General features: G+C 40.6%; 4 protein-coding genes across 6 annotated transcripts in view; 2 read left to right on the forward strand and 2 right to left on the reverse strand.

Annotated features, from left to right (window-relative positions):
• Nucleotides 1-593: 593 nt before the first annotated feature.
• On the reverse strand, nt 594-9,196 carry LOC110854225. 2 transcript variants are annotated; one of them, XM_022102636.2, is made up of 9 exons: nt 7,804-9,196; nt 7,207-7,383; nt 6,369-6,810; nt 5,488-5,704; nt 5,336-5,414; nt 5,166-5,279; nt 4,933-5,100; nt 865-1,085; nt 594-786 (listed from the first exon to the last, which is right to left on the reverse strand). In XM_022102636.2, the coding sequence occupies exons 1-9, from the start codon at nt 8,118-8,120 to the stop codon at nt 686-688; spliced, it is 1,836 nt and encodes a 611-aa protein (XP_021958328.2). In that variant the 5' UTR covers nt 8,121-9,196; the 3' UTR covers nt 594-685. The 2 variants fall into 2 exon arrangements, with proteins under 2 accessions (XP_021958328.2, XP_035710927.1); XM_035855034.1 differs by lacking the exon at nt 4,933-5,100.
• Nucleotides 9,197-10,782: 1,586 nt separating this feature from the next.
• On the forward strand, nt 10,783-15,162 carry LOC118436599. Its single transcript, XM_035855033.1, has 5 exons — nt 10,783-11,319; nt 11,629-13,243; nt 13,802-13,911; nt 13,986-14,135; nt 14,454-15,162. Exons 1-5 carry the CDS (start codon nt 11,170-11,172, stop codon nt 14,883-14,885), a joined length of 2,457 nt encoding a protein of 818 aa, XP_035710926.1. The 5' UTR covers nt 10,783-11,169; the 3' UTR covers nt 14,886-15,162.
• On the reverse strand, nt 14,924-16,857 carry LOC110854243 (26S proteasome regulatory subunit 10B). The gene is made up of 6 exons (XM_022102660.1): nt 16,620-16,857; nt 16,314-16,554; nt 15,968-16,232; nt 15,677-15,901; nt 15,448-15,610; nt 14,924-15,373 (listed from the first exon to the last, which is right to left on the reverse strand). The coding sequence occupies exons 1-6, from the start codon at nt 16,753-16,755 to the stop codon at nt 15,183-15,185; spliced, it is 1,221 nt and encodes a 406-aa protein (XP_021958352.1). The 5' UTR covers nt 16,756-16,857; the 3' UTR covers nt 14,924-15,182.
• A 1,108-nt stretch (nt 16,858-17,965) lies between these two features.
• LOC110854241 (mucin-19) overlaps nt 17,966-26,441 on the forward strand; it is a 37,495-nt gene continuing 29,019 nt past the window's right edge. Inside the window, exons 1-3 of one of the 2 annotated variants that reach the window (XM_035855031.1) lie at nt 17,966-18,466; nt 18,848-19,025; nt 20,062-22,390. In XM_035855031.1, coding sequence (XP_035710924.1) covers nt 20,447-22,390 — 1,944 coding nt within the window. In that variant the 5' untranslated portion in view covers nt 17,966-18,466; nt 18,848-19,025; nt 20,062-20,446. The remainder of the gene's footprint in view (nt 18,467-18,847; nt 19,026-20,061; nt 22,391-26,441) is intronic. The other variant, XM_022102659.2, reaches the window with a different exon arrangement.

Here is a 26,441-nt window from a genome sequence, read left to right on the forward strand (position 1 = left end):
CCAAACGTTAATAATCTGTACCCTGGACCCTCCGAAAATCAACATTGGACCTTTCAATAAGACTAAGTTCCTGCGCAAGGTCCAAAATTGTCCAAAACTTGCTTCAGACGAATTTTCATGACTTTTTTTATCCGTAGAACGGTGCTCAGCATCTGCAGATCTTCATGCGCTAAATTATGACTGGTGATCAAAATAATAGATATAGATATGCTCTAAATCTCACCCAAGTGTGCAAGGCCTGAGGTCACACTTACTTAAGATCTGGGCGCTTTTTACACGAAATCCGCGCGTGCCGCGATCGAGCAGTTTCCGCCACGACTTATGCGTTGTGTACAAGCCCGAGGAGGAAATTGTGAAAAAGAAGTTATGATTTATAAACAATATTAATACCTTGTTCATCCACAAAAATTTCTATCAGATAGCTTTAGTACTTTGCAATCTATCACCGGAAATGCATTCACGAGAACTTATGGTTGGACTGTGTAGTAGAAATTACACTTTCATTTTTCTCAAAATATGAGAATGTGGCTAAACTTGATTTCAGTGGCAATTTATTTCATTTTTGCGATAGAAAAATTCAGTCTCGTAATCAGTGTTTTTTTTTAGATATTTCTTTATTATTATTACATTAAAGCAACTTTTACACACAATTTCAAAAAGGTAAAACCGGAAACTTATTTTCGGATTATTTTTGAAGGAGATGCACCCTACTTTTTTTGTCATCATGAACCTGTGTATGCGTCGTTGAAGGTTCTTTTGGTGTCCGAGATTTCGTACTTTTTTTCACTATTCAAAATCAATCAAAATTTCCAAATAATATTACCCATAACTAGTAAATACATTAAAAATGTATTTATTACGTACATGACTGGATGGCAGGAAACCGTTCCGTCAACGCCTTCGTGATTTTGTCATTCGTCACGACAAAGACGAAAAAGAGGACGATCCCGTACATATAAGTGAGAAATTGGACCATATCCCAAAACCAGCCTCGGTCGAAGGACGCATTTCGCAAGAGTTGTTCGAACAATTTCAGCCCCCAAATCATACCCGTGAAACAGAACAGTTTTATGCAGAGTTTCACCCTAAAATAAAAAATTACCAAAAATTTCAATTAAAAAAAATACAATTAAAATGTTACCATTTAAACATTTACTATTTTCGATAGTCAAAACCTGTGGGCATATGTATGTTCCCTAAATTTGTACCAAAAATTACCAAATTGCCAAAATTTACCAAAAATTACTAAAAATATTTTTCAACGCACAAGTTGTAATTTTTGTAAGTTTTGCAGCCCGTATTCGAAAATTAATGATTTGTAACTTTATCATAATACATAATTGTAATCCATAATATTAGCATAACTACAATAGATATATAAACGAAATTCTTTATAACATAAATATCTCCTCCAGTTTGTGTCCTTTTGGAAGGGATCCTAAAATGGATGCTACATTTCCTCTTTGAACAGTGATACTCATTCTCTGCAATAAAAAGGATGTCGCCCTCTTCTCTTCTGTGATGTTTGTGATTCTGGACCCGATTTCTTTAATAAATGACAAGCCATCTTTACCCCAAATCCCTGTTGTTTCGATGGCTATTGGGACAAAAAGGAAACTGTCCATAAGTTGTTCATATCTTTTCTTCTTCCGGTCCTCTGCTTTCTCAGCTGCTACTCCTGGGCGAATACTAGTTTGTGGGACGTACGATGGTGCAAATGTATCGGAACACGTGAAGTCCCACACTACCGATTTTCCTCTTGCCCATGGAATAAGTGTGAGACCATCTGGACGTTTCCCATCTTCACGGGCACACCCGGCTGGTTCTTTAATTATAGGGACTCCTGCAGATCTGAGGGCTCTGGCGATGACATCGTTGGCTGCGGCATGACGGGAGTGACGTCCAGCACTATTTTTGCAACTGAGACCATGATAGCCTTTCGTGGACACTTGTTCACCACAAGAACATTTGTGGGGCTGGCAGATGTCACAGCCTAGTCGAAGAGCGGCGGCGATGCGAAACGTCTCATTAGGAAGATGTGTGCCGAGTTGAGGAGAGGGGATAGCGTTGAGCCACGCTCCAACATTGGGTTGTGACATGGCGTGATAGCGGGCTTTGTCTTCTAATGTAGTCGCATTAGTTGTGAGGTGATTGATTACACCTTCCTGTTGTGGTATTTCCCATATTGCCTGGATACCTCGTATCTCGAGTGGAGGAAGTGGCGATGAACCAAGTGATTTCCAGCGTTCCTCTCCTTCTTGGATGGCGGTATCGATGCCATGTAAATGTGGTGGAAGTAGGCGTTCCGCAAGAGGCAGGGAGCTATAGATAGACGCTAGAAAGCACGGAATCGCCACATCTATAGCGTGTCTGACCCCAAGACCACCTTTGTTGACGGGTAGAGAGGACTGTAACCAGGATTGAGGGGAAAGGGAACAGTTGATGATTCCCTCCATAGCATTTTTTAATTTGGCATCATAAAGAGTAAGGGCGTCAAATCTTCTCCATGTCGGTGCACAGCGGAGAAAGTATATTAGACGAGGTGTTGAGATGGAGGCACGGAGAAGGAAAAAGGCTGAGTGGGAGGAGAGTTTGAGTAGCCGCGTGCTAATTTTTTCCATTTCCTCGGTTTTGGCTCCTAGTATTGTAGGAATGGCTTCATCGGTGAGTGGGACACCTAACAGCATAGCACTTTCAGGAGAGATCTTTTGTATCCCCGGAGCTGTTGAACGAAATAGCTCAAAAATTTCGTCACGAGTTTGGTCGTCGACTGCACCCAGAATTCCCACTTCACATTTTGTAGTGTTAAGGTGCAGACCGACTTCTGTCCCCATACGTGTGATGGTTTGCATTGCCATTAAGACTTTCTCCGGCGAATCAGCAATGGTTGAGTCATCTAAGTACCACATATTCAGCTCTGTGTCAATCAAGTCCACAATTGGTTGAATCACGAGAGCGTAGAGAGCTGGTCCGAGTGGATCACCTTGTTGAACCCCACAAAGGGAGGAGATGGGTGTTCCCGCGAAGAAAATTTCCGAGGGGGAGGAGTAGGCCTGGCTCACGAAACGGTAGAAATTTGGGAATTTTTCTCGAATGATTTGGAGAAGTGTGTCTCGTCGGATTTCATTGAAAGCATTACGGAAGTCCAATTTTAAAAAAGCCTTGGGGCTATCATGTGAGTAATTCCAGTAAATACGTGCTGCGTGGGCTGCAGCTTCAGCGCCTCCTTTAATCCCCACTCCTAGTTGATGAGGGGAGAAAATCTCGACCAGAGTAGATGACATACGGGCGACGGCAATTTTCGAGATGAGACGACGCCATGTATTGCCGACAGCGACAGGACGAATGCCCCCAGTTTTCTTTCTAAGTGCGGTCATGGAAGCCCCGAAGAAGATTGGGCAAATAGATTTTGGCACGTCTCCCCTGAGAACAAGATCTAAAAATTTTAGCATCGCGTTTAGTAAATTGGTCGCAGGTTCTCCATTCTCTGAGATGACGAGGTCCTTCAAAATCTGAGGGCGAAGAGAGTCAAGTCCTCCTGCCGATCCTGGAGCGAAACTAGAGATTGCGATGAGGACTTCTTTGGGATCAACAGGGGCCAAAACTTCTGCCTTGTCCGGTGCGTTCGGGAAATAAGTTGGCTCTGGATGTGGGGGATGCTTAGTGATGAGGGCATCCAAGGTTTCTTGATTATTTGGGGCAATTGTGTCATCAGAGGTCAATAAACGAATTGCACCCCGTACATCGCCGTCTGCCAATTTTGCTTCCACCTTCTTTGCAATAGTTTCTTGAGGACGTGAGGGTTTGGCGAATTGTGGTCGTGGTCTCGAGGGTGTTACAATTTGGGTTATTGACCACTGCAGAACTCTTGATTTCACCCATGTTGTTAAATTTTTAACTTTGTCAGATTTGGTGGGAACAGGGACGACTGCGTATGGAAACGAGAAAAGTTTGAACCATGATTCCTCCGAGTTTGTGGTGGTCACTTCCTCTATTATTTTTGCAAGGGCTTTAGCTACTTCCATCCTTGCACCTTTTGGGACTCTTCTCAGCGTGGGTACTGTATTCTTCAGTTGCGATAACTCAGCACCCCAATTTCTTGGAGCATGTGGGAGTAGTGGTGGTTGATCCTTCCATCTGATTCCAATGTATGCGTTGGCTGCGCCTCGAGTCGGGGGACGAGAAAATTTTGTGCTGGGGAAGAGTTGAAGAATATACTTTCCCACGGTGGCATCGACAACTCTTCCTTCTCCCGATGTTTGAATATGATGGGCGTAACGTGCGACTATTTCGGATTTTGGAATTAGGCCGAGAGGATCTTCAACGAGGTTGGATTTCAGCCAATATTGTGTTGTGGCGATTATGTGCTTTTTCTTGGTGGTAGTCGTTGTGTTGAGGGATGATGGAGTGACTTGAGATTGTGAAGATGTGACGGATATGACGCAAGTTGGACAAAGTCATTCCTCCTCCGGTATGATGACCACGGCGACACATGCTGTGTGATACCATTTCTGGCAGTGGTCGCATAGTATCCATTGGTCTGTGTTGCTAGCTCCTGGGCATGTGGATATCGGGCAATGTTGGTCATCATGGGTGGAGAGATTGGCAGCAGTGGTGGAAGTTGGTGTCATCATTTCATTCTCTATATTTTTGGGCGTTTTATTTTTTTTTTTGAAAAATTCGAAAAAATTGTAATGTTTAAAAAAAACTATATAGATTGTATCCAGAGTCCGTCTTTTTTTACAAACTTACACTATTTAAAATTAAAAAATTGAGTATTATTAATGCTCAAAATTCTGAAAATTGAATAAAAAATAGTTTGGATGAGAATTCATGTTACGTTTTTGTCATAAATATTTCTACGATTTTTCAGAAATAATTACAAAATATGACTAATTAATTAATTAAATGGCGAACTACAGGAAAAGTTACATCAATTTGAAATCGACCGGAGACCCTGAGGACGACGACCTCAACTGTTTTCGGTGGTTCAACTGCTTCAAAATGACCACGATGGTGGCCAGCGCGACAACCATGTTCAGAGACAGCAGGCCAAGGACGACATATTTTTGCACGGCGTGAACTATTTTGTAATCCTTGCTAAAAAAACGATTTCTTGTGACATCAAATTTTGAAATTTTTAATAAAATCCTAATTTTTTTTACATGAACAATTCTGAAAGAACAGTAACCCCTGCGACAATCCAGCAGGTCGATACCGTGAAAAAAAGTCGTCTCAATTGTCCACTCGTTCTGATCCCGGTTTCCGGAGTTATATTCCTAAATATTTAACAAATAAGTTACCTTCGCAAAAATTTTCGCAATATTGTAATTACCAAAATGTATAAAACATATGAAAACTCAGATTCACTAAATTAGCGAACATTCCAATCGTGAAGAATGTGTCGAGCCGATCTGCAAATCAGTTTCATTTCATATTTATTTCTAAATATGCAAAAATATTCGCAAATTAATGAGTTTTACACACCAGGAATAATACTTCTCGGGTGCAGATTCGTCGCCAATTCGTAACTCCGTCGAGCCAGGCGCATCGCAAAATAGAAGAATGCCGATAAGATAAAGGCAAATTGCATGTATCCATTTATTCCATGTTTTTTCCATACGAGTAAATAAATGATGAGGGTGAGTAGTATGAAAAATGTGGAAATTGTACAGTATGCAAGTTGATATTTTACATAGCCACCCTGTAACGATTCAAAATTATGATAAGCGTCTTTAAATGGTCAAGAATACAGTATTTTGAGCTCCGTTCTTCCCAGGGTTTGGATTTCCAGGGCGGTTACACCCACAAAAAGACGAGAATCAACCGTTGATTTCAACGTGAAGAAGGCAACAGTCGCACGAAAATACAGGTTTTCTGAAGAAATTAACTTTGTATCGCTGTCAAAACACTTTGTTTTCATGATTTAGAAAAACTGAAGTATTTTGAATAATTTTGACACCGATAAATAGTTAATTTCCTACAACGCCTACATGTAAGTCTTCCAAAGGTTAATAAGCGTCAGTAAACAGTAAATATTACCAGTAGGCTAGCGGTGTTACACCCACAAAAAGACGAAAATCTACGTGGAAAAGGCAACAGTCGTGCGAAAATACAGGTTTTGCGGAACGTATTTTGACCTCAATAAAAAGTTAATTTCTTCACAAAACCTGTATTTTCTTATTACTGTTGCATTCTCCAAGTAGATTCTCATCTTTTTGTGGGTGTAACACCCCCGGAAATCCAAACCCTGGGAAAAACGGAGCTCAAAATACTCTTCACAAAGTATTTTAGCCTCCCCCCTCCTTGAAAAATTATGGTCATCAACTCTGATGACCACAATTCTCATTAACAAAATTATTACATACAATAAATGGCAGCAAATCTTTCGCACAATACGACGCGATAGGTTTGTCCTTATAAATGTCGACACAATAATCCCCCAGCTCCACGAGGGAGGAGGCATCATAGCGAACTTGGACGTTTCCATTGCGCAGCAGTTTAATTTCACTCGTAAGTTTTAAATCGATTGGTTCACAAGTGGACAGAAAATTGATACTGTTGACGATAAGTCTGGGATGGTTGTCGCTTAACAATTCGTTAAGGTTATCGCTTCCTCGTCCGAGTCGTAGGAGGAGACTCGTCGTCGATTTCTGGCTCTTGTCTGATTCGCAGGTAAAGTTGGAATTCAAGGATTCGTCAAAATCGCAGCATTTCTTGATACAAGGCTTATCTTCTGAACAGTTCAATTTGCAGTGGAAAACATCGAGTAGAAATTGATAGGAAATACCGGTACGGACGCTTTTAATGCTAAAAAAAGTAGAAGAGAAAGCATGCATAAAGTTGGATTTAATCAAGGGCATAAATTCCAGGATGAAAATCGACGTGCAGAAAATCAGACAATCTTTCTGCACAAAGAACTGACAGGATTTTATTCATGTAGAAAATTTTCTATCGGAAAATGCAGAAAGTTTTCTTCCGAAAAATCCAGAAAATTTCCTATCGGAAAATCCAGAAAATTGTCTATATGAAAATGCAAAAAAAATTTCTACGTGAAAATCCTGAAAGTCTTCGTCCGAAAAATACAGAAAATTTTAGAAAGTTTTCTTCCCGAAATGCATAAAGTTTTCTACCGACAAATGCAATTCTACATAAAAATGGCTTAATTTTCGGCATGTCCATTTTCCCATGGTTTAAATCTCTTACGAATCCACGCAGTATTCATCCCTCTCATAAATTCGTTCCTCAATGTTGACCTGTCCGTTTGGATAGTTGTAGATTTGGAAAATTAGTTGCTGCGCGTCCATGACCAACTTTCTCCTCACTTGAATCTCTCCATCCCTACACCACTTCAGGTGATGAGAATCACGCTCACTTGCGGGCCTTGTAGACAAAAAATAAAGAACAAAATTACAATGGAGGTCTCCCAACGCATGCGATCCTATTTTGAGCAAATTAGTGTAAATCGATGACAAATTTAATTAGGATGAAATTTGCGAGGGACACGATCTCCCAATGGAATGGACACGTTTGGCAGAGATATTTGCATCCCAAGAGGAGAAAACGCGCAGTAAATTTGGAAAGTTTAAAATTTGTCGACTTTAAGGCGTGATTTCTCCTCTTCGGATGCAAATATCTCTGCCAAACGTGCCCATTGGGAAATTGTGACATTTCCAAATTTCATACTAATTAAATTTGTCATCGAGTGACACTAATTTGCTCAAAATCTGAGAGCATACGCTGGGAGACGTCCATTGTTAGTTCAAATTCATAAATTAAGGATAAGCTGATACTTCACCATACCTATTTAGAATTACGCCCGGATATCTCTCAAATGGGCGAAAATGCCTCGGATTCTGACATTCTCGTCGCCCAAGACTTGGACCACTAGGGTCAAAAGAGTGTTGAAATGGGCAACACGTTCTAAATTCAAAAGTTGGAATGTCCGGATGTGACGAATAAGTTAATTCGTCCACACTGGAATCATTACTTGACAGGAGGACACCGTCATCGTCATCCCGACTTTCACCACTTTGTCGACTACTCGTTTGAATTAATTGACAAGAAAATAATAGCAAGGCGATGAAAATATGAACCTTTTTTCCAATAAATTTTCCCATTGTTTTTTAAAATATGACTATTTTTTTTTACAAAAAATTTATCCACACTGACAAAAACTAGGAGTAAAACTTGATTTTATTCAGTTTTAATTTTATGAACAACTTTTTTCTCAAAGTTATGAAATTATCCCATTATTTTCTTTAAACAATATGACTAATTGTATACAAAATTTGTCCACCCAGGAAAAAAACTGGTACTAAAGCTTAATTTTATTCAGTCTTAATTGTACCGGAAGTCGTACAAACCACGAGATTATTGTACCGCAATGGCAAAATTAACCCACTTATTGGCAACAATTTTTTTCGCAATACTCTGCACACTATTCTAAAACTAGTAGTATAATTATTTACATATTTATTTATTTGTTAGTATCACAAAGTATCAAATAATTATAAAAAATCCCTAAATGGAAAGTCTGCATATATGTAAGCGGTACATCTACGCCATAATTAGCTACATGTTCCCATCCACCTCATTCACATTTTGCAAAAATAAGCCATGATCTTATTTTGCCAAACGTGATTAAACTGGACGCCACCATGTAGCCAATTATGTCACGATGAATCTCAAACGCTAAATCTTTCATAGAAATTAAATGAATTATTTGACACGTCGAAGTACTTTGCCAATTACGGTCGCAATTACATACTTTACGGTCGTTATTCTAAACATAATTGGCAAAGTACTTCGGTGTGTCAATACAGTGTCAACACCACGATTGCTTAACTTTTAGTATCAAAGTAACGCTTGGTCTTTTAATAAATTGAGAAATTGTCAAACAATCGTGGGTCAACTAATTATCATTTCATGTAATATCTCATATCATCATCATGTATGTAGTATGTATGTTCAGTATGTAGTATTTTGAATAAAATATGTAAATATCACTAAAGTTGTCGAGCAACCTTGGTCAACTCAACAAAACTTTGGCGTGCATATCCAAGCACCTCGTATGCAATGATTACGTATGGGGGATCTGCGTGTATGGACTGAGCACCACGGGTGCTCGCAGAGACAACCAAAAATGATGATGATGATTATGGCACGAATCTTTTGAATCTACTCCGGCACGTGTAAACAACTTGTCAATAAGACTTAAATTTTCGAGAGATATCTTACAACATTAGAAACAAAAACTGGTTAACTTTCATTACGTCATAAATTACTGTCCATTTGTAAAGATAAATTTAAAATTTAACACTTATTTTCACACTACAATCCTGAACGGCTGAATACTCGCACCAACAAGTGCGTTATTAGTGTGGTTCTCTCCGTCGCAAGAAATCGTGGTGTCCAGCTCAATGACTAAACCAGCCCATTTAAATCCAAGTTCTAGTTAAGGTAATATAGTCTACGTCTATGTGCATATCTTAAGATTAGTGCATAGACGTAGACTATATTACCTTAACTAGAACTAGATTAGTGGCACCCAGTGCCACTGCATCGACACAAATTCAGCATGTAGACCCCCACTCCATCATCCACTTTTTCGAACTCGTACTCCCGGCACGGCGGAAACGGGGAGGTCAAGGACAATTTACACTTCGAAATAAATTTTGGAAATGGAACCGAATTTATGGGAAGATTTAAGGGTAATTTGATTGTACTTTTTGGAGTACAAGCTTCGCTGAGAAAGTAAAAAGTTACAGAATTTACCCGACTAATCGAATCCCAGAGAGGATTCAGGTCAAATTCTAATAAGTCCGTAAGAAAATCTGGAATGTTCAATTTTACAGAAACTTCTATCGTGACATTTTTCACAAGTTGGGAGAGAATGACCCCAATTTCTTGGAGATGATGGGTCGTAGCGACAAATTCAATTTTCTTGATCATCGGTAACTTTACAGACGGGTCGAGGAGATTTGTCCAGTCGTCGGCGAAGGAGTGCACGAGGTCAATCGTCAACTCGATCGGGCGTCGGATGGACGTGGACTGATGCCGCAATGAATTTCGGAGGAGGATGGGGTCGTCGAGATGAAGGGCGATGGGAGGTCTCCTTAAAGGAACTCCTAGACCATTGTGGAAGAATAGGGCAAATAATTGCAAAATAGCAATTTTTCGGAATCCTAACATTTCGCAAGGAGTGAGTCTAAATAGATTTATAGTGATTAAATATTTCAGTGAAATAATTTGGCAAAATTTGTAGCAAAAGTTTTTAGAAAAAAGTAATAAGATTTTTTATAAGCACCTTATCCCCAGTAAAATTTTTCAGTAGGTAAAAATCGAGACAACTGCTCTAGCCAATAAACCAAACGTAAGTCAAATAGTATCACAGGTTGGTCAGCATGTGCTTGCTCGTGTGGAAAATGAGGGCGAGCAAATAACTGATAACACCGAATATTCGAGACCAGTATGAATGGAATAAAAAAAAGAGGATAACCCCAATCTTTTCATACACAGTAAATACGGAAACCCTACACTGTTCGTAGAATTGTCTCATATGACGCAAATTGCATCATAACAAACATGAATCACAAATATTTACTTGGCAAATTATTGAAATAATTCTCGAAATATTCTCTCCCGAGAGAAACGTATAAAGAACTATTTGACAAAAATAGCTTAATTAAACCAAGCAGTGGCCGCGGAAGCGTGGGGACATTAACATGGCTGGATACGGGAGGCAGGGGTTTATATAAAATGGGGAGATGATGCTGACATCGAACAACCGTGGGGACATTATCCCTCTGTCCCCACGTCCGTGGCCGAACCAAGCGCCAGCATAAAGGTTGTCCCCTCAGGGATAACGACGTAAGATATGCTGATATCGAAAATGGGCCGCTGCATTCCTCTAACGGTACTGAAGGGGAGATTGGTTGGTGTGACCAAAGGTCGCTCCTCCCCCTGGGGGCCAAGGTGGTGTCGGCGTCGGTGGCGGTATTCCATTTCCGCCCGCCACGCCATAGAAACGGCGTCAATATTTCTTCACCGTGAGACGAAATATTTTGTAATAAAATTGATAACGGCATAAATAAAATATAATTGCATCATCACAAACATCGGCGAAACGCAAATTCTAGTTCAAATTCTCTATGTCCGAGGAGCGGCATGGAAGGTCTCAACAAGTTATTATTCGGCACAGTTGGACCCTTTTGTAGTACGCCCGACATGAACGAGAATAACGATCCCTTCTCATCGTCAGAATCGGGACAGTCTGTCACCAATTTTGGCATGTCTGCTGCCTGGATCAACATGAAAGTAAATAAGCAAAATCTGTAAATGCATATTTGCAAACTTGCGAAAAAAATTGCATGCCTGATTACTCAAATAAATGCATGCATCTCGTTCGTATGTACATATTTTGCTATCATATGTATCACTTTCCCATTCAGCCAGAATTTAATTTAATGAGTAATGACTAATGACAATGACCAGTCATCGATGCATATTTGCAAAGTTGCAAAAAAATTGTATGTTCGATTATATACTTATTTTGCAATCGCTTTCACATTCAGTAGAATTTTAATGCAATTCGCGGTCAAATGATGCCAAATTTATCTATTTCAGGACCGACACATCATTGAAATCTTATCCTACGTCAACTACTCCGACCTCCTGCAATGTCGCCTCGTCTCCAAACAATTTCGCCACGTTATCTCCAAATCGCGATTATTCATCGATTCCACAATTTTCGTGTCATCTTCCAAATCCACTGGCCCCCTTCTCCTCCCCTCAAGCTCAACTCCCTACGAAACCTGTCGCTTTGACCACATCGACTACGACGTCTTCACCGGCGCCAAGACGGACTCTCATTCCCACGAAAACGCCTACTTCTCTCCGCCCACGCTCTTCCTCGCGAATTTGAAATCCCTCGAATTCGCGAATTCCTACATCACATGGGAAACCATCAAACGAACCGTGAATGCCACGCCAGCCTTGGAACGATTGGTTTTGACCCGATGCAAATTCGTCGACAAGAAAAATACCTCGGCGTTAAGCGAATTTGAGGAATTTCGCGTCGGTCGAACCTTCTCGCACTTGAAGTCGGTCAAAATTCAGGAATATCACGATATCCGAGCGGTTAACATCTTCCTCGAAAAGTTGGTTGGATATTGCAGCAAAACTTTGGAAGAAATCTGGATAACCTTTGACCCTTCCACGGTTATAAATTCCCCTCCTTCCTCAATTCACGACGCGGCCGAAATTGACCCCTGCTCCGTCCATCTCCCCGACATGGACACATTTTGCACCCTCGTCCGCACAATTATTGAAGCAAACACGTTCCAACTCCGTAGACTTTGCATGGATTTGAAGTACCAGCCCCTCCTTAACATCTTCTTGCCGAGCGTCTTCGGAAAAATGAATAGTTTATGGACCGAGCTAAACTTGGAGGAATTTTTGCTCAGTCCTCCTTCCTCGGCGAATAATAATAACGTCGAAATTTCCCTCAATTGCACCTCCTCCGCCCAAATCCTCATCGGTTTACTGGAATCTCAAGTCAATCTTAAAACAGCTGCGTTGCCCCATTTCCGGAACATGGGGGAACAGCATTACAGGGTCAAAATTGGGCAAAGCTTGTCCCCCCAGGTGGAATATTTGTCCCTCCCGAATCAGGAATATCTGCCGAAAGAGTTCCTTACGAAATTTGGTGCTCTGAAACAGCTGTATCTCGGCGGATCCACGGGCGACAATGGTTTGCCGGTGGCGCTACGGTCGGAAATTTTTGAGCAGCCGAAAACCCCCGTAAGTTTCCAGCACGGTCTGCCGGCGCATCTTGACCTCAATTTAGCCCTGTCCGGCTCCGCCTACAATTTTGTGGGGCCCCCGATCAATACCGGAGTTTGGGACAAGTTTACCGAGCTGGGTTTGGGATCCACGATCATCAACGGGATCGAGTTGCTCAAAATTATTAAGAAGTTTCATTTTCTCGTCAAGTTGGAAATCTTATCGGAACTTCCGGTCATACAGGATGAAGATATGCAAGTTTTGGTGGAGGGGATCCCACTCTTGAGACATTTGAGTGTGTCGGCGTGTGATTTTCTGACGGATTATGGGGTCACTGGGATTCTTAGGAATAGTTGTGAGATGATGGTGCGGCTGAGGAATTATCATGAGATGGAGGAGGAGTCAGTGGTGGCGGATTCTAGGGCGAGTAATGGGAGATCAATGGCGCAATTGAGAGGTATGTACATATTTATTTGTAAGGTTTCGCTGTGGTTTTAACCACTGTCCAAAATAGTCTTCAAAACTAGTTAAAACTAGTTTAATAGATCGAATTTTGGACGTCCACAATGTCCAAAAGTGTCCAAAATAGAAAATGAGGCAAAATGATACAAACAAAGTCTTGATTATTGAAAATCCGTTGATCTATATGTGATCTCCCATTGATTGAATCTTGGTGTGCAATTGATGTGTGATTGATAGGTTGGTTACGTTTCTCATAAAAAACGTGTTGGACAAAAGTTTTTCCAAATTACACACCGAAATGTTCAAAATTAATGGGAAATTACATATGTATCTGCATAGATTTGCAAAAAAATCGTTAATAAATAAATTTTTCCTGGTTTTTCAATGTTGCATGCTTTTGGACATTTTGGGCTTTGGTACAGTTTTTTGACACTAAAGGTTTTGAACACCAAAGCGAAACATAGATTTGCGACACGACGGACACGAGAATCTGTACGTCTGTATTTTTTTGGTTTCCTAAAATATGACCATTTTTTGCATATATTTATTACAGGTTTAAGAAGTCTCATTCTCATGGGAAAGTCGCACATTACCGATGTCGGGATTCATTTCGGACTGAGATTTCCCGAACTGGAGACTGCATTCTTGCCTTATAATCAAAACGTTAGCGGCGTCCTGATCTTGAAATTGTGGTTCTTTATGAATTTACCATTATCGAATTGTAAATATGTAAATAGATCACGGAATGGGGCGTACAAAAATTTGGCGAGCACAACCCAAGCCTCCAAGTCTTCGTCATGTGTGGCATCAACCAGAGCAGCAGGGAGGGATTCTTCTACTTGAGAGATAACCATCCTCGAGTTCGGAAGAATAAGTGCGAATATTTGGTGAGTTTCAAAAAAAAATTATACAGAAAATTAAATTGAAAACCCTGTACAATTTTGAAATTGAAAACCCTGTACAATTTTGAAATTGAAAATCCTGTACAATTTTGAAACTAAAAATCCTGTACAATTTTGAAATTGAAAATCCTTTACAATTTTGAAACTAAAAATCCTGTACAATTTTGAAATTGAAAATCCTGTACAATTTTGAAACTAAAAATCCTGTACAATTTTGAAATTGAAAATCCTTTACAATTTTGACACTGAAAATCCAGTTCTAATTTCGAAATTAAAAATACCTTTCCAATTTTGAAATTCTAGAAGTACATCGAGGAACGTAACCTTTCTGCAGAGAATGACGCTTCATCCTCATCCATGGAAGGATTATGTTCCACCTTTCATTTCGGGTGGTTCTTTGGCCGGAAATCGAACGATGAGGATCAACGAAACGATGAGGTCGTTGATCATGATAACCAAAAAACGGAAGGAGAGATTGACCTTGATAACCCTGGTGTCAACGACGACGACATGATACCAATCCCAACTTTGTCCTTGATCATTCCGTCCCAAAAGGTGGACGTGCTGAAAGAGGTGAAAGTTGACCAAAAAGTTGTTCCTGCCCCCGTTTCTCAAGTTCCGTCTCCATCAATTAAGAAAATTAAGGTTCCAAAGTTGAACCAAAGTGGTAAAAAATCCGTCGTGTGGACATTGGAGTCGGACGATGAGGATGTTCAAGATAACAATGCGATTTAAATTTTGAGCAAAATTAAAAATTTTCAGTAATACGGAAATTTTTGAAAGATTTGGTTCCATTTATTTTCATCTACTTCATCTCATTCTCCACATTTAAATAGGGCGTGATACTTAAATTAAAAAATTAGATTAGATACGATTTTTTAATAGCTTTCACTGGTAATTAAGCAATTTGGTTATTGCGAGAAAAATTTTGAAGAAAATTTTATAATTGTTTTTTGCTAAGATGTATGTATATAAAAAGTTTTAAACCTTATAAATTAATTTATGTACAAATTCCAGATTGAGATTTTATAATTATATCGGTTTGTAATCCAATTTTGATTCGAGCTTTTTATTGTCTGAAACTTTACGAGCTGCTTTCATAAAGTCTTCTTGAATAACGTAATCCCGTTCGGCACGGATCGCAAATAGACCAGCTTCCGTGCAAACGTTCCGTAAATCGGCACCATTAAAACCATCGGAAAGTTTTACGACGGCTTCGTAGTCTGAAAAAGAGAAAAGAAGACGTAAATATTTTTTTAAAACAATTTTTGACACAATTTTGAGCTTATTTTTATACCGATTTCTCCATGTTTGGCTATTGGTCCGGCGTGAATTTTGAGAATATCGAGGCGAGCTTGCTCGTTTGGAAGTGGAATTTCAATTTTACGATCTAAACGCCCAGGACGGAGGAGAGCAGGGTCAAGAGTGTCGGGACGATTGGTGGCCATAATCATTTTAACCTGTGAAATAAGTATAGATATTTAGTTAATTATTAAATTCAATACATTTGCAATAAAAATTCACACCTGTCCGAGAGTATCGAAACCATCCATTTGATTAAGCAACTCCATCAGAGTTCTTTGAATTTCTCGATCAGCGGAAGTACCCTCAGAAAATCGTCGCCCTCCAATGGCATCAATTTCGTCCATGAAGATGATGCAAGGCTGGTGATCTCGAGCGTAGTTAAACATTTCTCGAATCAAACGGGCACTTTCTCCAATATATTTATCAACAATAGCACTGGACACGACCTAAATACATAAATATTTAGTCATCATCCTCATAATTAATTATTCCTCATTAATTGTCTCCCTCACTTTAAGGAAATTTGCGTCCAACTGGGAAGCAACGGCTCGGGCCAGCAACGTTTTTCCCGTTCCTGGCGGTCCATAGAGCAGACAACCTTTCGGCGGAGTAATACCGACGCGAAGGAACAGTTCAGGATTCATCAACGGCAACTCGATAACTTCTCGCAGTTCACGAATCTGTTCTCCTAAACCTCCAATTTCTCCGTAGGACACATTTCCAGGATCTTCGTGACTCATGTTGTATACGAGAGGGTCCACTTCTCGGGGAAGATAGCTATTTTTGCAAATAATAATAAATAATTTCACAATTCCATTTATCATCTTAAATATTCCACATTAAATCCTATTTAATTACCGCATTATGGTCAACGTCGTCATATCTAACGCCACACGAGTTCCACTTTTCAATTTCGTCTTGTCCAGTTGTCTCCGACATCCGACCACGTATCTCGGCCCGTTGGTCGCCTTCACGATAAAATTGTCGTCCGTCAACTGCTTCAAAACTTCGCCCACAATTTGCCCCACACTTTGGAGAGCTTTCAAATCGTTCTCTGATTTGTCATACTGCTTCGTCAACTCTTTGAGTTGTTCTCGCACTGCAAACAAAGACGATTCATTATATTTTATCGAAAAAGTTCAAAAATTTCCATCAGAAACTTACTTTCTTTCAATCTCGCCTCAATGTCGCGATGTTCTGCGACCCTCCTGCGATACTCGGTCACTGCTCGCTCTCTCGCCGCGTCGATACCGACCACGACCCCAATACCAGGCCCCCCACTTGCCACTGCTGTCGCCATTATTAACTATTTTTTTACCAAAATTTGCAAAATTACGAAATATTTTGCGCAAGAAACTAAAAACAAAAGTTGATCAGATTTCTGCCGAGTCACTAAAGATGATTTTCCTGCACTTCACTGCAGTCTCAAAGTCCCCCATTCTCACAATTTATTTTACTTCTCAGGATTTTTAGCCCGGATTCCATCCATCTCATCGTGTCTAAAACCATTTCAATTTTCACCAAAGAGACTATGCACACAAGTCGGGAGAAGAAAATGCACTACTTTCTCCACACAACTTTCACCCGGATTAAATTAGTGAAATAAAATTTTATAAAATTTTGAAAAATGCAGAAATCATAAAAAATTCGTCATCTCATCACCCATTAAACTCGGCATCTTCGTAAATAATAAAATCCTTCAAAACCTCCAATTTTCTCCCAAAAATCTGCAATTTTCTCATAAAAGAGTCACAAATTCGAAAATCTTCATCATTTCTTTGCAAATTCTCTTCTTTCCGAGATCTTCATCGTAATGGGCGTGTAAATCCATTTTCTTAATGATCCCCAACATTGGACGGACCTCTTTGAAGGTGGAGTTATTCGACCGACAAAATCTGCCCATTGGTCTATCTCTCTCCGTTAGATACACTCTCCCCAAAAAATTTCGGCTCTTTGTAGCCCCTCCGAAATGAAATGCTTTCTCCACCCGTGCTTTCACACCGGGCCTTTTCCCCCCACTTCCGGTCCTTCCAACGCATCCGGGTAGCCTCCCCTACCCCGGGGGACTTGGTCAAGATATAAAACACCCCCGGGAAACCCTTTTCCCTGGTAAAACCCCCCTAAAAAGCGATGCATCCCCGACTTTAAACCAACTTTGGAGGGAAGACCAACATTTTTCTGTGGAGGGTAGAGTCACATCTGTTATATGCAGGAATGGAGGTCATGGCTCATGTGCGTAAAACTGCTCCCTGGGCTGTTCAAGTCCTCCGTGGTGGGGTAATTAAGGGTGCCAAAGGATACAGGAAGGGGCCCTTAAGGCGAGAGAAATTCGTAATTAAGGGAAGGTGTCGTTCATAAATTATGTAATGAGAGAGAGGTACAGTACAAGGGGAGGGGGGTCGAAGGGTCAAATGATATCGTGCCTATGTGACAGATGTTACTTAGGGGAGGGGTAAGGGGGTTAAGAAAATCGCGATCTTTCCGATACATAATTAATGTACGGCCCCTTTCTGAGCCGAATATACGACTCAAAATTCGTAACGTGATCCATGCACCAATTCAAGCCAGCTTTTAGAAGGAATATAAGGGAACAAAAAGTGGAAATAAAAAAAAATAGTGGAATTGACTCGGTCGGATTGAGGATTTTGGTGGTGGAATGGATCTAGTAGCCTGTTTTGAGACCGTATAATAAAAGTGTAAGGAGTAAAGTAATGTAATTGTGTAAAAGAACTGTTAAGTAAGTAAAGTACGTAGTAGTTTACTTAATAATAAGAATATTCGCAAAGAAAACGGCAGCATCGGTCTGTATCTCTCGTAATAATATAAATATTAGACTCGTACGTAGCACATGATTGACTTGACTTGAATTGTGTACATCGTACTCGGCGTGTAATTTGTATACATACTTTGTTGTATCGTAAACCGTATAATGAAATGAAGTCCAAGTTGAGAAAAGAAGTGGTGTAACGAGAAGAAGAAGAAATACGAAATTATGCAAAGTCAACAAGAAGGTAAGAAGAATTAAGAATTAGATAACTTTTGGTTTGGTATTTGTTGTTGCTCTTTTTTGTATGGAGAAGGATTCCCATTGATCATCATCATCATTATAAACAAACTTAAATATGTATGTACATCTTGGTTGGTTAGTTAGTTAGTTAATTTGGACGACGTAGATGGAAGTAGAGGAAAAACTGATTAGACTTGAGAAGAATTAGTTAAATATTGAATTAACTACGTCATGTCAATTGCATTGTCATCTGATTCTGGAAAAAAATGTTCAGTGAGATAACAAAATAGATAGATTATTTTGTCGTTTGAAAAAATTTTCAGAAACTTCAAAGAAGTTCAAAGTTTTCAAAAAGTTAATTGTGCATTAATTCGTTAATTCACAGTTTACCTTAACACCACCACAATTTCGCAACGATCCGGAGGAGGACAATAGAAAAGAGTTGAGGAAAATAAATAACTTTCTTTCACAAGTAAAAGCCTGCAACATGCCGTAAAAGTTGGAGAAAGTTGAAGAGCAGAGATTCACCGAGGGGATGAAACTGATGATAAGGCATCGATAAGGTAGGTCAACTAATTAATATTCTTAAATTTGCGTGGTGTGGTGCGTGTATAGTTAGTTGTTCTTTTTGATCATATAAAATTCACAATTTAACCATCTCTGTGTAGCATTAATTACTAATTGTTTGCAAATTTGTATGGTTCATGTGTCGTATTTTGATTTAACAAATTTCTGGTGTACGTATCCGCTTGTTTGTTGATAACCTCTCATCTTTCTTTCCGACTAATTAATGACCACGTCCGTAAAATGTGTTGCATTTCATGTATGTTTATCGCATTAACCAAACCACACATACATAAATACTAACACGTCAAAGGCAGTTGTATTGTAGTAGGATTTTAACAAACTAAAAATATCTGCCGGTGATCTGACGGATCGGGGTTTGTGATCCCGGAAAGTCCGGGTTGAACTTTGTGTGTCCCGTATAAATAATCCGACCAAACGGGACAAAGGGATGAAAACCCTGAAAGCCGACATACATCACATCACATCAGTCATGCTGCTTTAAAATCTGTATCCGAGATCAAACAACACTAATTGCACAAGTTTTGCTTTCTAACTTTTTTTAAGCTTGGCGTTATCAGTTTGCTATGAATCCGCTTTTGTTAACAAAATTCGGGATTCGTTTCCCTTAATAATTTACGTAGGACTCATCATCAAAATCGTCGAAATCAGCACATCTTAAATCATTTCTCGCCTCTGGGAATTTATTTTAAAATTCTGGACGATAAATTTGTAAAGCAGGGAGTTGCCAATTTTTTAAAAATATCCACTCCAGATTTTGACACTTTTTGAAGGAGGAGATATCAAGTTTAAGAAACCTTCAGACAAATTGGAACTCATTGAAACTGGCCTAAGAAAGTTATCGCCACTCCATTAATCAACTCACCGACTACAAATTTGTCGTCCAGAATTTTAAAATAAGTTCCCAGAGGGGAAAAATTATTAAAAATGTGGTGATTTTGACCTTAATTAGTCGATATTCACCCATATGCATCATCAATCTATCCTCATATTTCCTTCGCCACAATTATCCAGGTAGTCACCCCGGACTCTCCAAACATTTCCTCGAGGATTTCCTTTCTCCGCTGCCGAAGGTGCTTTCTCCTCCACCTCCGCAGCAATAATAATGACAGAGGAACGCATCCATCCATCATCATCCCCACAAGAAAAAGAAGAATAATTAACTAACGCATGCCTTTCAACCAAACCAAAGAACAAAGTCTTTAATCGCATCTTTTAATCTTATCCATACACACATTTTCCACCCACCCACGATTCTCACACCAAAACCACCACCACCACGACCAACCAGGGGAAAAGTCTTAATGGGCAGCAAGTATCCGCTTCGTCAGCAGCACACCCAACCAGTCCCACAAATCAATAACTAAACTTCGATCAGACTGACGGGCAGGCTGGCAGGATGGGGAAAGCTAAACAACTTTTGAAGAAAGCTGCCCCTTCCAAACCGTTGAAAATCTCGACCTCCCTCTTCAAACGGAGGCTCTCCAAAAACTCGTCTGGTCAAGTGGTCAGTGGGCGAGATAATATCAAATCGGGCAAGAAATTGGCCCCCACAAAAGGAGGCAAAGAATCATCAAAGTCAAAACCAGAACCGTCAACAAGTAGACGAGCCTCCAGTTCGCCAACCCCGAAATTAGGGAAGAATACGAAAAAGACTGCCACCACCACCACCACGACAACCTCCCCCAAAAAGAAGGGAAAGTCCAATTCATCATCGGTCACAAAGAGTAGTGAAACGTCACTAAAAAATAAGAAGGACGTCCCCCCTCCGAAAGGAAAGCAGGCGGCGTCAACAAAAGGTGTTCAAAAGAGAAAGCAAAGCCCACCATCGAAACCACCACCACCGAAATCCGGTGGAAGGGGAAGAAGGTCCAGTTCCTCCTCGGCTGACGAGAATAATAGTTCTTCCAGTGAAAACAGTAGTAGTAGCAGGAGTACCACCAGCAGTACCACTGCCACCGGTCGTGGTGGCAGGAATATTAAGAAATCCACCACCACCACTACGAAACAAACTCCTACTAAAGCAACTACTACCACTAAAAATAAGCGGTCCATTAATAATAAAAGTGATGCCGACAAATCTAAGCCATCCCCTTCTTCCTCCTCCGAAGAAGATGACGACGACACAGAAGAAAATAGTGACGAAGACGAGGCATCCTCTCCTCATGGCAGTGACGATGACGCCTCTTCTTCCCCCGCCACCACGAACTCATCCTCAAGTGATGGGAGTGACGATGACGACGACGACACCGATTCTGCCCCCGCTTCCAAAAAGAAGAAGACCAAACCCACCCCTGCCAAGAAGAAGGTAGTCCCCACAAAAAACAGCAAATCATCCCCCACCAAAGGAAACAAGCCGAGTAGTAGTAAAACTAGCAGTAATAATAAAAAGGTTATCAATAAGAAAGGTGGCGCCGCATCCCTTATCGCCTCCAAGAAGAAAAAGCTTATCCCCTCCAAGTCAGGCAACAAATCCAGCACGGAAAAGTCCTCCGGGAAAGCAAAGCCTTCTTCTTCCACAAAATCAAAACCAAAAGAAAAACCAGGCAAAGGGAAAGCCCCCAAGAACAAAGATAAAGATACCAAAAAAGAGAAAGCCTCTTCCACCCCCAGTAAAAAGACGAAGGTAAAACCTCGCGCAAAGTTTAAGCGGATGGCGTCCCTCAATGCGAAAGCTATTCTCGAGGCCAGTTTCAGTTTTGAGAATCAAGACAAAAAACAACGAAGCAGCAGCATCCCTCCCCCCGGAGTAAGTAGTCCCCCTCTCAAAGTGAAGGAGGAAACCAAATCAAGTTCTGTCTCAGTTTCCACGTCCCCACCACCACCTCCCATCGCTTTTATGCCAAAGTCATCACCACCACCACCACCAGGAAAAGTTGGGAAGAGAAAGTCTTCAGAAATATTGTCGAGCAGCAGCAGAAGGGAGAGCACGGCGAGTAATAGAAGTTCGAAAGAGCAGAATAACCACCACCAAACTCCGTCTTCTTCTTCATCTTCCAAACCTTCCAGCAGGCGAAACTCGTCCACCACCACCTCGACTTCCACTTCCACTTCTGCAGACGGGCCCAAGACGAAGAAGAAGGATACCAAAGCAGTAGCAGTTACGACGTCTGCCTCGTCTCCCGGTCCCAACAAGAAAAAGAGCAAAGTTTCCGTATCCACGACGTCGACATCCACGGGAACTTCGCCACCTCCAAGTAGTGCAGAGTTCTACCCGCCTCTTCCTCTTTCTGCAGACGACAGGCAGAGGAAACAAAAGGTCAAAAAGTCCAAGTCCAGTGGAGCAGGGGTCAACTCGTCCTCGTCAACTTCGACGACGACAATGGGAGATGGCAGGAGCAAGGTAAGAAGATCATTGATTTCTATTTTGGTAACGGAAAAAAATGTGGGCAGCTCTTTCTTCCCCCGATTTTCATTCGTCATACAGAGAAATTTATTTTCTCCTAATAATACTGTACAGCAAGTAAGGAGAAAGTTTGGTAAGTAGCATTTATTTGGCTGGCTGGCATGGATCTGATCATTCTTCTCTCCCACTTGAGCATGTCGCACGGCATCGGCATTTCTCAAAATTGGCAACTTTCTCTCTCTCTACTTTCTCTCCACTCAAGAAGCTCAAGCTGCTTTCGCGTAACTATGGACTGACTTGACTGACACTGACAAGATGTGTCAGATAGAGAGAGAGAACACGCAGAATATGTGGGGATGCAGTGGCCGCGGAAGCGTGGGTGGGACAGAGAGACAATGTCCACATAGTTAAATATTTGATGTTCGCATCATCTCGCCCATGTTATGTGAACCCCTCCCTCCCGTTATCCTACAATGTTTATGTCCCCAAATGTCCCCACGGCTTCCGCGGCCACTGGGAGAAATCAGGCTACTCAAATGTATGAACATAATACAGTGGTCGCGGAAGCGTGTGGACAGAGGGACAATGTCCCCACAGTAATTCAATGTCCGCACCCCTCCCTCCAGTTATCATACAATTTTAATGGCCCCAGATGTCCCCACCGCTTCCGCGGCCACTGTACGTACATAAAGCAGTAAATATGCGTCGGCATAATTGGCTTCGTCGTCACGTTACTTATTATTACACGCAACCAACCCTTAAAGTTTTCACATGTAAAAAAAATATATTTCCGAAAAGTTGATCCAACGTCATATTCATTTAATAACGCTATCAAAGTGTTGAATTGGAATGATTACCACCTACTTTTCGTCCTGGAGAGGAGAGCTTGTTGGGCGGAAAATTAGGTTTTTGTGGATGAATGGAGATAGATCCTCTCATCGAATCCTTCCCTACGGCTAGCTTAGCTTAGCTTTAATATCTACGCATACATCCATCCAGTTAAATCACATTACTTCTTCATTACTTATTAGTAGCTGGGTGAAAAGGGGAGCGAGACGAGACGAGAGTACGCCCGTCATGTCAGATTTCTGATTGATTAATCCACTTGTTCATCATCCTCTCACTCACTCACTCACTAAATCCTCCTCGATTCTCGAGCACTTCGTACGTACAGATCCCAAAGTCAGCGAAAAGGTGGCTGATTTCCGGTCTAATAAAAGACCACCATTTTCTTGCTAGCGAGATATGAATCTATTCCAAAATCGGGGATGTGTATAGACTTTGATTTATTTATCTGTGCTAATTTTGTGCTCTGTCTTCGTAATACGCGACTTCATACGTGAGTTAGTCATTTAGGGTAGGTTTTTTTTATGAAGTATGACTCATAAGGGAGGTCTCACAGCGGACGCTGTCCCATTTTGAGTAAAATAGTCTCAATTCGACTATAAATTTGATTAGGATGAAATTTGCGAAAGACACGATCTCCAAATGGGCACGTTTGGCAAAGATATTTGCATCCGAAGGGGAGAAAACGTGCAGTAAATTTGGAAAGTGTTAAATTTGTCGACTTTGAGGTGCGTTTTCTCCTCTTCGGATGCAAATATCTCTGCCAAACGTGCCAATTGGGAGATCGTGTCTTTCCCAAATTTCATACTAGTTAAATTTTTCATCGATTTACACTAATTTGCCCAAAATCGGACAGCATACGCTGGGAAACCTCCCTTGTTAGAATTTCTTATCATAAAAAACACCCCATTTCGTCAAATATTTTCTTCTATTCTGTCAATATATTCAATACATACGTTTCTTTTTTTCTTCCTCTCGCATCAAATTCTATTATCTGTTATCACGCTCTCAACTTTTTCAAGTGTCTCTTTCTTTCCACACTCGTAAAATTCACGGCTCATTACTCTCCTCTAACTTCACTTCATGATGACGACGAAACACCAACCAAAGGTAGAGCAGTAGAGGAATGGCGTGCACTTTAGTCCTCCTTCTTCTCCGACTTCAGGAAGAAGAAGAAGAGAGACATTGAATCTTGAAAAATCGGTTTGTTGTAGATACATATTTCTGTAGATAAGCAGTGGCCGCGGAAGCCGTGGGGACATTAACATTGTAGGATGGGGGGAGGGATGGGTTTATATAAGATGGGCAGATGATGCGGACATCGAATAACCGTGGGGACATTGTCTCCCTTCCGCGGCCACTGTTTCTCTCTTTTAGACGAAGATGTGCTGGGCGGATTGAACAAATAATTCAACGCTTGAAAATAAATTGTGGAAAGTTGTGTCAGACACAAAGAGAGCAAATAAAACATAAGATGACAAGCATACTGGGAGAGAGAGATATCTTTTCTCGAGCACATTTTTCATTTTGTTTTTCACGGAATCAGAACTCGTTTCCTGAAAATGGTGGTGGTATCGCAGCTCGAAAAGAAATGCAGCACGTTATATGTTTCCATTCATGACGTGATACCACCACCACTTATTTGTTTGGCTCCTTAACACTTATTTGGGTACATACACAAACGAATTACGTCCATTTTCCGTGGAGCGGAAGTGATAAAGACAACATGGCTTTTATACCCTTTTTAGTTCAGAGAGCTGGGTCATGTCAGGTTGCAACAAAGTTTGCTCCCTATTTGTTGTTATGAGGAGTGACATGAGAGCACCACTTTTTTCCTGGCCCGAGTCAGGGCTTATGCACCCGTCGTAGTTGAGGTCTGTCTGTATATCGCTCGTAAAACTAGTCCAATCGACGTGAAATTTTGAACACGCGTAGAACATTTAAAATTAGGAGTCAGATTGGAAGATGGGCTTATGTACCCGTCATGATTGTTTGTCTGTCTGTCTATCGATTACGTTCGTAGAACTTGTCTTGAAATTTTGGAGACACGTACAACATGCAAAATTAGGAATCAAGTTCAAAAATATGGAAAATCTTTCGAAAAATGGAAAAGTTGCCGTGGCCGTATTATACCCATTTCAATTATTAGTAACACCCTGACTCGGGCTCAAGAAAGCCTGCACTCTGGGCTTTTCCCTTTCTCAAGTCAATTGCAATGTCAAGTTGGTTTTGTTTCTGGGAAAAATCTCGCTAAAAATTGTACTGTCAAAAGAAGTATTGTGTCCCAATTTGACGTGAGTGAGTGAAACAAAAAAATCCACAATATGAATTGAATTCACGACAGTAATAAGACCCAGATTGTGTCATCTCATGACTTTGACGACAATTGTTTTTATGTGACTCAACAAGAATTTCTTAACTGCTGATGAAATGCAGGCAACTAGTTTAAACGACGTTCTCGCCCTAATCGCCTCATCTATTACCCATTAACCTCTCTCTGACTGACTTGCATTAATTTCTGAGAGATGAATAAACAAAATGTGCTCGTACAGACTTTTAGTTAGTGTTGCTGTTAAGGGAATAAATTATCACGAAAGCAAGGGGGACACAGAATTCCGTCCGTCTCACCACCTTCCTGTTTGTCGTAGCCTTTGTCTCGATGGAGAAAGTCGAGAAGATCTCTGGTTGTCATTAAGTATTAATAGTTTCTGGATGGTTAGCCGACAACTTCGGCTGCTGCACAATCGTATCTTTCTCTTTCTTTCTCCGGTGGTACTTTCTCTTTCGTGAGAAGAGGAGTCATTTGCCACTGGGATTTACAGTTTAGTTCACTTTCTTCTTTTAGAACCACCACCAAAGTTGCCGTGTTGCTTTCATTTCTCTTTTGTCCAGAAGAGGAGGGACCGCCTATTAAAATTTAGTAGATTGATATTGATACGGACCGACCGGAGCAGAATACAAATATTTAAGGAATGATAACTGTTTTTTTCAATTTTTTTGGAAACTTTCAACTGTCGAATTATATATTTTTTTAGAAGCGTTATGTGTCATTATGATAATACCAACAGATATTGAAGGATTAAGAAAACTTTTTTTTTCAATGGGAACATTTTTTTCGGAAACTTTCAACTTTCGAATTATATGCCTTGTGTCATTTGCAAAATATCTGTGGGTGTCGTTTTTCCAGGGATTTGAAGAACAT

The sequence above is a fragment of the Folsomia candida genome, unplaced genomic scaffold (assembly GCF_002217175.1).
Source record: "Folsomia candida strain VU population unplaced genomic scaffold, ASM221717v1 Fcan01_Sc009, whole genome shotgun sequence".
NCBI lineage: Eukaryota > Metazoa > Arthropoda > Collembola > Entomobryomorpha > Isotomidae > Folsomia > Folsomia candida.